We start from the raw sequence: 13,953 nt of genomic DNA, 5'->3' as shown, positions 1-13,953 counted from the left end.
TACCTTCCCTGTGCTCTCATGTCTTTCATGTCACTGATTTTGGCATTAGCTGAGTGGATTTGTTTTAAATGTTGAGGCTGTTTCTGTGCAGCCTTGAGCTAAGGAGCTCACATGCAGTGATTGCTCAGGGTGTCCTTTGGAAAAGGCAAATCACCACAAATGAGGAGGAATTTCAGATTTCAGGGAGCAATGCTTCGGGTTTTTCTTCTGCTCATGATGTGCTCTTCTGGAGAAGCAACCTTCAGCAGAGAGGTGATGGGCATGCTTCACCCTTGGGGTGGGAGAACCTCTACCCAAAACAGCTGCATGACCACCCACAAGGAAGGGCAGCCTGCAAAAAGCCCAGAAGCTCCAGCTCTCCTGCACCAACACTTTTGTGCTTGAGAAAGGCCTCCAAGGTCTCTGATGGCACCACCTCTCCTTGCCCAAGACCTGGGGATTTGTGCTGACCCCCTGCTCTGCCCTGCTCTCCTGTGAGCTGTCAACTCCTGTTCCTCATGGAGGGCAAACTCATGGAGAGGTATTTTAGCACAGCTGGCCAAACAACCTCAAGCAGGAGCAAACTATTCTGAGCTCTGAGCAATTCATTTCTATAAGAAACATGGTCACCCCAAAATGGAGAAGGCCTCTTATGTGAGAAAAACAGGGTAACAGTCTTGGTTTATAAGGGAGAGAACTGTTCTATCCATAAGTACAAATGGATTTTATAAGCATTTAAATCAAATATACTACACAAAAGGCTTAGGCAGTGCTTAAGTGTATTATAAACCTATTGAGAGATGGCAACATAAGAAAAAAAAAGAAAATGAGGACTCAATTACTGCTGGGAACCTCATATCCAACAAGACTCTGCAAGTGGGATCTGAGGAGTTGAAAAGAAAACAAAACCCCAAACTAACTTTCCATTGCTTTTTTCTTAGCCAGTTTTAAAGTAAACTAATTCCTTTTTCTTGTTTAAAATTCCATTCCTCAGATGCCAATTGCCAACTGCCCAGCCACATCTCAACTAGGAATGCTGCTCACTGGCTGATGTAAAGCTCTACTGTTTCACAAGAAAAACAAAAGAGTTTTCAACAGAGAAGGCAAATGAAATTTAAAATTACAAATTTGTAGTGAGGATGGACCTAGTGGGAAAAAAAAAAAAAAGAAGGGTCTGTGAGAACCACCCAGAGCCCCCAGAAAACCAAACTGAGAAAAACTCATGTGGTACAGTGTAAGGGCAATAACAAGAAAAGAACATTTCTGCAGAAGGGTTTAAAAATTCATGCTACACGAGCTGTCAGCTGCTTGGGATGACATGCAAAGCTGTGTCCAACTGCTCATGTTTGTTTAAGACCACATGACCTGGCATAAGTTTTAATTAACCTTCATGAGGTGGGTAAATTCACAGCACTCAGTGAAAGGGCAGCTGGCAAAAAAAAACATCCAAATAAACACACACGTGTGCCTGCATACACAGACACACACAGACACACAGACACACACATTTTTACACAAATTTTACACATCAGAAAAAGAAAAAAAGAAATTAAAAAAATGGAACTCCTTACTGTGGTACTAACCATCCTAGCGGATGGGGGATTTGTCCTACAGTGCCTGGTGATAATGGATAATAAGGAGATATATCTGGAGGATGTGGAGGCCTTGGAATTCCTATAAAAGAGGAACATAAAGCAGCATCAGTATTGAGATGTGGAAATAAATAAAATATAAAGAAAAAACATGTATGTTTCTAAATTTCTGTCGATATACTTTTATTACAGTATTTGTGCCTTCACTTGGAGTTTTCAAAGGCTTTCTCACATTCTTATTTTCTCAACAAGAAAAAATGATGTTATTCACTCTTCAGTTACCTCTCCAGTCAGAGATAATTATTTTTGTTATTTAGAATTCATCAGTCTCAGACACAATTTTGGTGTGATGTACTAGATACTCCCTTAAATTTTCAACAGAAAGATGGACCCTGTAACAACTTCATGGTTATTTTAGTCTCAGAGTCAGCCAAAAGACCACAGACTCTACCCATGTGGTGACTGGGTACCCAATAACATGGCATTATTCCAAAGTAATCTCCAAAACAAGTTTAAAAGTCATTAAAATTGCAAATGATGTTTGCTTTTGAGCAAACCTAGGAAACCTTTTCTGAAACCATGAGTGGAGGTGAGAGCCCCTTGAAAAGCTTGGTAAAACCAGGGGCAGATGTTGCAGGTGTGCAGGGGAGGACAGAGAGCCCACCCATCCTTTCTGGATGAGGTGCAGTTCCTACTCAGAAAGCAGAAACCAGCTCCAGACACATGCCTTAAATATTAACACTGCTTACCTTAACAGCAAATAGGAATTACTCAGAGGAGTAAGGGTTACAAAGTTGGGTCTTTCAATTAGCAAGCCAGGGCACAATTACACAGCAGAAGCAAAATTAAAGCAGAGAGCATTAAAAAGAAGGGGTACCGTATTCAGGGCTAAAAACTATTTTTTTAAGTCACTTGGGAAGCTTTTAATCTCTAAATTAAACCTCCTTGTGTGACATTTTCATGCAGACATTGCTTTTTCTCCATTACAAAACCCAAACAGATTAACTGGGCTTTAACCATCCAGTGAGCTATTTGCACACTTGAAAGAATGTTCACAGAAGAAAAGTAAACAGTCTACAGACGTTAATCATATGTTTTACGATAACCATTTAAAAGCTATTCCCTGTACTGCCATTATTTAAATGAGAGGTTGGCTATGCCATTCACTTGCAATACCCAGGGATGGTGAGATGGATTCCTTTCAAGCCACGTGAAGTCAGCATAAAGCACAATTAAAAGGGGGCCCCAGTTGAAGCCTGGCGAGTGACAACCAGCACAGCCTCATTCAAGGGCTGGAGTTCAGATAAATTCTCTGGATAAGTTAGGGCTGACACAGAGTGATTCCTTTGACATGAATTCTGTTTCTGATGAACCTCCCAATTAACTAAATGGGGTTTGGATTAACAAAACCAAAACCAAAACCACTAGGAACTCAGCGCAGCCCGGAGAAAGAAGATTGACACTGTTTGACGTCTTTGGGACCTCAGGTTAAAAAGGGACTCTTAAAAAGTTAGAATAACATGTAAATTCTACTCTGTAACACCAATAAATCTAGTCAGGGTTTTACGTGGTGCTCTATATTCAAGCAGAGTGCCCTTCAGGCTGAACTTAGAGTTGGGTAGACTTACATTGGGGAAAAGAGTTGCAAGTGTAAAGCTGGAGCTAAGTAGTTACAGAGGATGAAAATTCAACATTATAGAAGAAAAATGGCTGAACTCCTGACACAGAAACAATGGGATTTGGGGAATTAAAAGAGATTCATTTTGAAACCGGTCATGACCCACCACCTTTAAAATTCCAGCTGCAATTTTGTAAGTGCAGATCACAGAATGTACATGTTTAATTCTCCGGGTCGTGCATGCAAACCAAGCGCTGGCAGATCGAACTGCCGGGTGGGGTATCATGCTTGCAAAGAAACACACCTGCAAGCGACCCCACACATGCAGCTCTGGTGTCACCCTGCAGAAGCTCCAGGAAAATTCACCCAGTAGGTTTCCTTCTGAAGCCTAATTGGCTTAAAAAGGAAGTATTTTGTCTGGGTTTGACATTTTACATGCCCCCTTTGGTGCTCCAGCATGGGAAATCCATTCTCCTGCACTCCTCTCCCCTAATGTGCAAAAAGGAAAGATACACCCACTCCCTCTCCAAAGAAACCCCAAAATACTTCCCACCTACCTGTTTTGGGATCTACGTCAGCTGGTAAGTGTGGAGGAGGGTTTCCTGGTGTGAAGTGCTCATTGCTGTATGTGATAAGCGGCGTAAGAGGGTGTACATGGTGTGGGTGCTGCACAACTGGCACTTTGTTAGACTGTCAAGAGAAAAAGGTTGACGCTGTTAGAGCAGTGCTGGGCATCCCCCCCACTACAGCATCAGGCATGACACACAAAAATCTGAGCAGCCAGGATTTCAACGCGGTCAGCAGACTTTTCCAGATCCCTTCTTGGCGTCATCCTTGCAGTTTTCCCACCCTCTTGCTTAAAACCCCCTCACACACTTTCCCTGCTGTTGAGGTTCTTTAATCTTTTTGACCTGTCATGCTCCTGTATGGAGCAACAGCAATTCTTTAAAATTTTTCCTTTTTATTTTATAATCTTGCTCTTCACCTCCAAGATGCAGGCAGACTCCTCAGAGAGGGGCTGAGAGAGTCCCCTATTTAATTAGCAAGAGACCCAAATGCTCACTGACCTGTAGGTCTTTTCCTCTCCCCTTCCTGTCCTCACTCTCAGTTCTGCATTTTACTGCTCATTGCAAATACTCCAGATAAAAAGCCTTTGTAGTGCTGGAGTATTCCCTTCATCAGCAAGCATTAAGCTGACAAGCGATCACCTGCATATTTTATATATATATTTTAGAAGAGCTGATTAATTATCAATTCATCAGAGAGCACTAATAAATGGAAACTGGATACTGATTAATTAGGCTACTAAAATATTCAGCTATATAAATAATGGCAAAACCCCCAGATAAAGCCATTGGAATTAACAGTCTTGTAGGGGGAATAATCACGCAGATATCATGAGGTTTTCCCCATCACATTCCTAGCTCTGGGGGGAAAAAAAATCTTTTTCTCAACAACAATAAAAAAAAAATTAAAAAGGGAGTGAATGAATGAAAGAAAAAGGCAGGCTGAACTGTAACTTACCCTTACAAGATCACAAAGAAAAAATTAAGCTGAAACCAGCTGAACCGCTGGACCATTTACTGCGAGTAATCCAATTGCAAAAAACCCTATTCCCCATAGAGGATTTTCACTAAAATCCTACAACAGGGACATTTAACCAGATTAGGTACCAGCAAAGATAAAGAGGCTGGTATTAGATGATGAATGGATTAGAGTCAGGTTTCATTTTAGAATGTGTCTTCATTTCCTTTTATTACTTTAAGTAAGGAACAACTTGCATTAACATCAAGTAAAAGGAATCACATTAAAATAAAGCAGTGATACCATGGTGGCCGCGATAGCGCCGCTGCTGTCCAGGGTCTGCCAGCACTCTCCTGCTCATCCTCCTGCTCCAGGATGGCCCCAAGCCCACTGCTCGCTCCCCAGCACCCCAAACACACCCTCACTCTGCCACCTTAGACAAGCTATTGCTGTTATCTGATCTGGCTTCCAATGCTCCGAGCTTCCCTTAAAAGCATTTCAAAAATAATTCAGTTATTCTTTGGGAATGAGATTCTAGACTGTGGGGAAGGAAGAGGGAAGACAAACTGGGAGCAAGGAGGAAAAGAAATGTCTTTCTTCCCTGAATAAACAAGAAGTCCCTCCACCATGCTTTGGCCAAGTGAAACCCCCTTGGCTCCCCCAGCCCCAGCCCTGCTATATGTGGCTGTTTGGGCTGCTTTGATAACCTGCAGAAAAAAGTGTGCATCCAAAAGGAGCCAGCCAAGAGCTGTACTTGTGCTTCTCCTGTCTTCCTCACCACGTCCATCACTTTCTGCCACCCTCACATGGGATGATTCCTCTCCACCACCATGGGACTCCCATGTCAAGTGGCCACCATGCAGGAAAGAACGTGGTCATGACAGCCACTGATTTACAGCAAGTTGTGTTGGCTGGGCTGTGGGTCAGACCTTCTGCCAGCTGGACAGCCAAGGACAACTTCTGGCCACACAGATCCAGAATAGTTTCACATGAGAGGAGGTATGAGGATTTGGCTCTCCCAGTTCAAAAGCCAAAGGAGATGCTTTAACCCAAAATCTGTTCTCTTTTAAGTGGATCAAAATAAGCAGTTTGAAATTAACTTTGGCAAGTGCTTCACTTAACAAATTATATTTCACACCACACAAAGTAGCAGGCATCTACTCTACAACACATAACATTATAATCCAAATGACCAGTTGATGAGGTTCACAAAAATGATCATTTCCAATAAGAGCTATTTTTTCTGGCCAAGAATTGGTTAATTCCTGCTGTTAGGTGACCCACAGAGTGGCCCCATTTACTGAAGAAGTTAATACATGCTGTAGCTTTGTGCTCTCCCAACTCTATCTTCACATCATTGTAAACCTCACCCAGACCCTGACAGACATTAAGACTTCCACAGAGAGCTTGTTTTCACAGAAACTGGAGCTGGTTAGTTAAAAAAATAAGTAGAATAACATTAGAGGGTCAGACTTAAGCCGACAAACAAGAAACAACACGTGAGAGGAAAGCTGGACTGACATGGCTCCATCACCAAAGCCAGATGTACCATAGGGGGTTACATGTAAACTGTGGGAATCCACCACTCCTTGCTTTGATTTACCAAGACCGCCTGCAATATCGCCACAAAACAGAGCAACTGCTGAATTATGATGTATTTCACTTAATGTGTTTCAGAGACAAACAAAAAGCAAAAGGAAAAATAAACAAAAATCAACAACTAAGAGCTTGAACCTTAAGTCTGCAAATTTTCCCCTGGTAGGTAATTTTTGTTTAGGTGACTACCATGCATTCAAATTGAGCACTCAAATAAAGGTGCAAGGGCAGGATACTCTTTTGCCACTCTGATATGGTGGGGCAGAGGTTCGGGAGAATGTACCAGGGGAAAGGGAGAAACTGTCACATACATGCTCAAAAACATGCTCTCTGGGACAGAGGAGTGAGATCCACTTCCCAGCGAGTCAGTCTGCATCTGTACCACTACCCAGGGACTGGTTTCCATTCTGTTTTGTGCTGTTTAGCACTGGGGAAAGGGACCACAACTCCACTCAGAATAGCACACACAATTTGCAAGCCAAGATAAATGTGCATAATGTGCTAAACAAGCTGCTTATTTAAAAGCTTGTTTAAAGCTGCTCTTTAAAAATACCATTCCTAAAATTAACTAGGCTTCCTTGGAAAAGAGAAATGAAGGACTATCTGGGGAAGAGCAGGATTAATCCTGCAGATGCATCTTCCTTTGAAGTCAATGGGAGCTCTGCCTGAGTAACAAGTGTGGTCCTAACCCCATCCACTGGCAATGAAAGGTAAACCACAGAAGCCATAGGAGACACCTATTAGATAGCTTTAGACAGCCCCCTGCAAAAGGCAATACTGTCCAATATACATTTGTGAGCACTTTATCAAGGGCAGCTTTAAGCAAAGAGCTATTGTGAGATGCAGGGGTTTCTCTGGCAAGCTGAAGAGCATTTATGGCTCTGTCAGGCTTGGTGCACACAGATTAGCACCAGGGCATGTGGCAACAGGACAGGAACAAGTGGAGATTTCTAAAGAGAAATCCCAGCACCTACGAAAAACCAAGTCCTCTGCTGATAAATCACCCCTCTCCATTGAAAGCTGAAGTCTCATATGCTGGGTTAGAGGGCATGGTAAAGAATTACAAAAAAACAAGAGAAGTTTGCTTTTCTTGATAACTGCTGCCTGAAGCAACCAGAGGAAATTGTCCCCGTAGGGGCTCTACTACTAAATCTCTCTATATGAATTTGAAATGCTTCTGGGAGTGCTTAAACACAGATCAGTTTAAACAATAATGCAGCTCTAGAATGAAAAAAAAAAAATCCCACACCAAAACCACAACAAATTTTGGACTGATAAATGTTTGAGAGGAGTACTGAGATCCATTTAGACTAAGTTCTGATAGGTGCCTTTAGGGAACAAAAAAAAACCTATCTGAACTTCAGATTTAAACTGCAGGGGATTGTGTGTATAAATTGCTGTGTATTAGTCTTTGTTGCATGGTAAGGACATTTCATTAACAGGATGAAAGATGCTTCTATGCGTATACAGCCCAATTTAATACACCCCACTGATGAATACTCCCCATTTATTGAAGAAGTTAATACATGCTGTATAAATCAATAGTTCCTAAGTCTCTGAAAGCAACATAAGACTTGCACAAGATGAAACATTGTATTGTTGAGCACACAAAGAGAAACCAACCTCTAAACAGGAAGAGTTTACTAACTGCAATTTCTGCTTGCAAATCCACGGCTTGTTTGTCTTTGGTAACAAAAACACGGTATCAACTCCGAGCCAGAAAAAAACATGCCAGAGACAGCAGAGGATGCCCTCACCAGGATAAGGTGGGGCTAGCAAAGGCACCAAAAGCCACCCAGGCTGAAGAAAAGCCATCATGCCATGGCAGCACCGCTGCAGCCAAAGCCCTTGGGCTCTGGCTCCTTTCCAGAGCATCCCCAGGGCAGGGCAGGGGGATGCTCCTGCAGCAGCCCAGCCTGAAACCCCAGCAGCTGCCAGCACAGCCCCTGTAGCTGCACTCCTTCCCCTGACCTGGGTGGGCTTCTAAATGTCCTTCAGGGCAGGGAGGTGCTGAGCCCACCGGGCACCCCTGACCACCAGGAGTGTGGCACGGGAGGGACTGAGCAGGTGCTTGCCCCAGACCCCAGACCCCAGCCCCTTCCTGCACTAGCAGGGGAATGAGAGCCCTCCATCCCCCTTAAAACCTATTAATCAAGAGACACTGAAAACAAATGGAGCTAGAGCTCCGCCTGTCTTTTTGCCATGTCCTCCTCTTCCCCACTGCTCTCCTTTTCTGCTGAAGAAAGACGGGCCCTGAAAGTGCTTTTATGAGCCTAATACAATAAAACAAAAGCAGCACAGAAGAGGGTTTGTCAGCCTTTCCCCCTCCTCCAGGGTGGATGCAGGTCGACAGTGGTCTTGAATCAGCAGGCCCTCCTGGAGTTGCTCCCTGGGCTTGGCAAGCAGTACCATTTAATATCAGTTCAATTAAAAAATAGGTTTATAAATGGTTTCTCTGTGTTTTCCAGATGATGCTGTTGCAGTTGTGCTGACTGTGGCCAGTGAAATGCTAACATGCTCCTGAACTGCTCTGTAGCTCCAAAGACGCTCATAAAAGGAGTTTTTTTCTAAAGGTTGATCTCTCCCTGATTGTGCCTAGGAATGACATCCTCACACCACACTCACCCCCTCACCACCCTGATACTCCACACAAATCAGGAAATTAAGTTGCAAGTAAAGGCAAATCCCAAAGCATCGCTGCAAATACTGAAATATTTTTCCACTTCCAGCAGAGTCACCCAAAGCAGAGCACCAACAAGCAGAGCATCAGTAAGCACCACTGCAGCCCTGGGGATCATCCACACCAGCAGCCACCCTGGGTGGCACCCAAACCACACCAAGGAAACTGCAAACCATTCAGGTTAACTGAGAAGCTAAAGCAGACCAAACCCACCAGCTACATGTAACTTGGTACTCATCCCCTTCCCAAGCATAAAAATTCAGTGCCAGTGATGAAGCATTTTGTGAAAAAAATTGAAGTTTTAATTTTACCCAGCCCTGTTTAGCTAGAGGGGTCCGTTTATTTTTCTAAGGATGCTTTCACACCTGACTAAGCATTCCTGAAAACTACTTCCCCTTGCTCCTTTATGGCTGATACAGTGGCCTGAGCCCTTTCTCAGTTTAATGTAGCTGATTCCTGCCTAAGGTCCTGCCCTAAGCTAACTGCCCATTGTAGCAGCAGACAAGGCCTCCATTGATAATCACAACTCACCCTGCTAAAAAAAAGGCTAATTTTCTTCCTTCACACAAATGATGTGCACTGACAACCATGTGCTGGGACAATACCCTCCCCCGGCAGAGCCTTAAAAAAACCACCGAAAACCCCGCAACAACCCCCATTGCCCTGCCCTTAATATATAAATTAAAAAAAAAATAATTAGATGGGGGAACACACACAAACACACTTTTGCAGCCTTCTGTTTCTTCCCCTTCCCCCCCGACCACTTCCCAGGCCAGTGAGTGCCTACCTGCTCCTGCAGGAACTGCTGGCTTTCCAATAAAACCCCGTGGTCTATTAGTCTCTCAGACAAAACAACAAATTCAGCTTCCTGGCTCTAAGTGTCCAGCAATTCATTCATGAAAAGAACTGCTCTGGTTTTCCCCCCCTTTAACTGTGATGAAGTGTCCCCTGAATATTGGAGAGCTAAGCCACCGTGCTTGACATTTTTCCACATCCTTCCTCTCAGGGAGCGAAGGTACTGAGGGGAGGGGGTGGGGGAAATGAGGATTTAAGATGTTCAGGAAATTTCCACTTAATTTGGCCAAAAGGCAATTATGTGAAATGATCTGGTGACAATTAGCATACGCCAAATCCTCTAGTGTACAGGGGAAGGACTGGGGTTTAGCTATCTAATTACCGCCTGTTAGTTCCGATGCAGCAGGATAAAACACACACAGTAAAACATTATCAAGTGTGCTCACACTCTGCTTTCAAAGCTGCTGTGGGCTGTAAGTTTGTTGCTAAGGTATTTGGAGTGGGTTTGTTTTTTTAGGTTTTTTTTTTCTATTTTTTTCCCTTTTTTTTTAAAGTAAAAGAAAGAAACTTGGGGTTTTACATAGAAGTGCTGCAGTCTTGGACAATGTGGTGTTACTCTAATGTCGGGTCAGACCCAAACCAGAACCTGCTACACAAGTATATTTTCTGGAATTACATTTATGACATTTAGATTTTACCTTGCATATTCTCTTAAGGCTTCACTGATAAAGAGAAAGCATTCTGCTCACCTGCTCTGCCTGACCTTGGCATATGAATTCACACACCAGTCACATCATCTATATCCCAGAACTGTGGCCTGCAAGCATCCAGGTAAGCCTTACACTGAGTACCAAAATTAGAGATAATTTGATCAACAGGTGGATTTTCCCATACCAAGAGGACAGGGTAGTGCTCAGTCCCTTCAAGTTTCAGGTAATAAAGTGCCCAGGCTTATTCCTTCCATTACAAAAGGAAAGGCAGTTTCTTCCCCAATGTGACAAATACTCAGTGTTTTCTTTGCATATTTTAGTTAATTTTAATTACCAGACAGATACCATCTATGCAGAGCAGGAAAGCTTTCATTCATTCTAACAAGGCAAAAAACCAAAAACACTCGGCATATATTACATTAAAACCAAAAAATACATTTTTGCTAAGCCATATCAGTACAAGGTGCTGGATGCACAACCATGAAGCAAAGAAATGGGTGAAACCAAAGCAGGTCTTTGGAAAATGGTCCTGCACACAAATAGGGTAGGAAGGGGAGAGTCACAGAGAAATAATACAAGCACAAAAATTAAGAGAAGAAGAGAAGCAGAAAGAAAAGTAAATATAAGCAAAATAGTCCTTATAATTGCCCCGACAGACCTTGTTACATGCTTTTGTGTGAATACCTAGTCATGCAATTTGACTTACTGCCCAATGTTATCTAAAATGCCTCATTATAGACAGCTTTAATTCTTGCTTATTAACCACTTATTTCAGCACTAGACAGACACATACTGTAGGAGTAATAGCTCCTGATTTTATTAGGGTGTCTGTGATTTCTGTCTATAGCAAAAATTTGAATGTGAGGCTGTTAAAAAACTGCAAGAAATGAAAGAAAATTAGCATGTATATTACCATGTATAGATATATATTAGCATATATATCTATACATTCTTATACTTGGCAATTTCAGTGATAACAACATTATTAAAAAACTACCATGCACATACATGCCTTAAGATATGATGAGAAGTTTTCAGTACAGCTTTTTAAAACACAGCATTCACAGCAGACTGTGCTCAACACCGATACACAATATACATAACAAATGTACATTAAATTCCTTAACAAATAACAAGGCTCTAAAAACTGTTTTCATTTTTTTTCTATGCTAAGAACATTACATGCTGCACAATTAAGCTATGCAATTATTAAGTAAGTCCAGACCAATTATTTCTTGAATAAATTCAAAAAAGTTTCCGTAAAAATGTTATGTTAAATGCATATCAGAACTGAAAACACCTTGCAAGTATTTCAGAAGAAAACTAATAGGCACATTTACACAGTGCTGTCAGGCCTTTTGCCCCAAGTCCCAGTAAAAAAAAAAATCCTCTAAAGGTAAAACATTTCTGAGATCTCACCACCAGTCTTGTAAAACCTGCATATGCAACAACATGCAGTGAAAGAAGAAACATCGAAATAACTATCCTTAGATTTATTAATTTTAGACATATTCTACAGAATTTTATCCCTTGTTTTATACAAGAAAAGGCAAATAAATCAAGTAAGCTAATCAGGCAAAGGTACCACAGAGTCCTGAAGTGATAGAAATCCTCCTCCAGGATTGAGTGACTCTGTAAGCAAGTCTGGCAGAGTTAGGAAAGGAAACAGCAGAAAACTCAAGACTTCCACAAAACCAACAGTGAAAATGTGATGCACTGTAGAATTCTTCAATAAGTTTCCATTTTCTGTGTACAAGAACGGGTAATACACAAAACTGGCTGAGGGGTAGCTTTACTTTCTGTAATATATTATAATATGAGAAAGAAAATCTCTTGGACTTCTGACAGCAAACACAGACCCACTGTATTAAAACATGTGTTACCTCATATTTATCAGCGTTCAGTCTTATTTTTCATATTCCTTTATCCCTGGGTAAATGAATTCGTATGCAATGTCCCTAAAATTTTCATCTTTCACACTACAGCTGAGCTTTCTGAAGAATTCAAAAAATTTAACTGTCAACCAAACACAGGATCAAAAGCACCCAATATATAGCACCATGTACTATTTTTAATAACTAAAACAAAAAATCTCGTTTCGTGTACGACAAGAGTTAAACCATTCCATCTCCAAACCCCCTTAACTGTATGTGCCCTGCTACAAACCAACTTTTCTTCCTTTAAGAAAAAAAAAAAAAAACCCCAAACCCCAAACATCTTTACCTTCATGGTTTCAGAGTTTAGGAAATATCGTACTGAACTGAAGAAAGCTTTGAAGTGGCCCCCTCCGCCCCAAAGGAAAAAAAGAGAAGAAAAGCTAGTGATGTCATGGTCACTGTGTGACTGCCTGACTGCAGATGTTACACAGCCCTGCACACGCTTCTCCCTGGCTGGTAACCATTGTTCAGGAATCAGCCCCGAAACCTGCCGCACGCCGGGCTCCCAAACACCGCCCCGCCAACACACCCCGATCCCACCCTGGCTGCTCCAGGGGAAAATTCCCTTTCCCCTCCCGCCCCCCCATGCAAACCCCGAACCCGGGCGGAGGGAAGGGCGCGGAGGAGGAGTGCAACAACTGTCCCGCCGCTGCGCCGTGTCGCGACAGAGCGGCTCTGCCGCGGCATCGGAAACCGCGCTTCCCCCTTCCGAAAAAGAGTGTTACCGTCAAATAAATAAATAAAAACAATGTCGCTAACAAAGGTCACAGCTGGAGATGCTTGCTTGATTTCTCGCTCTCTCCCCCCCTCCCCATTTTTTTTTTTTTTTGATTCCTCACAGGAAGAAAGGGAAGGAGAGGGAGAGAGGAGGAGAGGGAGAGAAGTCACATCAGAAGTTCAATGGTCAAGACGGAAAGCGCGCATGCAGAAAGTGCTACTCACCCAGCAATTCAAATTGAGATGCCAGCAGCCGAACTGCTGGAAGAGAGAGAACCCAGAGGCAAGCGCTCCTCCTTTACCACTCAAATCTTCCATTCCCACTAAAATTGCATCCCTCGGGTACATAACAGCTTTGTCTTTCCTTCTGTTAACCTCAAAAAACTTTTTTTCTTTACTGTCTAGATGCCAATTGTACTGGCTTTGTATTATTTTCCTCGCAGCTTTTCTCTCTCTTTTTCTTTCCCCGCTCCCCCCCTTCACTTAAAAGTACTGGAAAAGCTGTCTTAAAAGATCAAGATGTCTCCAGTTTTTTGGCCTGGTGTTTTCTGAATGCTCAAAATCCACTGTCATGTTGGCTGTGAGAAGTGTCTTATTTCTAAATTGTCGGCTGCAGTTATCAAAATTTAGAGAAGCCTCCTGTCTTTTCCAATATAGCACTTTACCATCATCCTTCCAGGGAGTGGGGAAAAGACTTTCCCCCCCCACGCAGGTATGTCTGTTCACAAGAGCTAAAAAGCAGTTACTTTGGAAATCAATGACAATGCTACTCCAAGCCAGGTTGCGCAGGTATTACTAAGTGCAG

The 13,953-nt window shown here is 42.5% G+C and overlaps 1 protein-coding gene across 16 annotated transcripts in view; it reads right to left on the bottom strand.

Annotated features, from left to right (window-relative positions):
• Window positions 1–13,953, bottom strand: part of TCF7L2 (transcription factor 7 like 2) — a 173,001-nt gene that overhangs the window by 23,215 nt on the left and 135,833 nt on the right. For 13 of the 16 annotated variants that reach the window (XM_056494554.1, XM_056494564.1, XM_056494563.1 and 10 more), the window contains exons 5-6: window positions 3,747–3,879; window positions 1,551–1,653 (exon numbers count right to left, since the gene is read on the bottom strand). In XM_056494554.1, coding sequence (XP_056350529.1) covers window positions 1,551–1,653; window positions 3,747–3,879 — 236 coding nt within the window. The remainder of the gene's footprint in view (window positions 1–1,550; window positions 1,654–3,746; window positions 3,880–13,953) is intronic. The other 3 variants (XM_056494555.1, XM_056494557.1, XM_056494567.1) reach the window with 1 other exon arrangement.

Source organism: Oenanthe melanoleuca, chromosome 6, assembly GCF_029582105.1.
Source record: "Oenanthe melanoleuca isolate GR-GAL-2019-014 chromosome 6, OMel1.0, whole genome shotgun sequence".
NCBI classification, from domain to species: domain Eukaryota; kingdom Metazoa; phylum Chordata; class Aves; order Passeriformes; family Muscicapidae; genus Oenanthe; species Oenanthe melanoleuca.
Note: the sequence above shows the minus strand (reverse complement) of the source record. Positions and strands in the feature narration are given on the sequence as shown.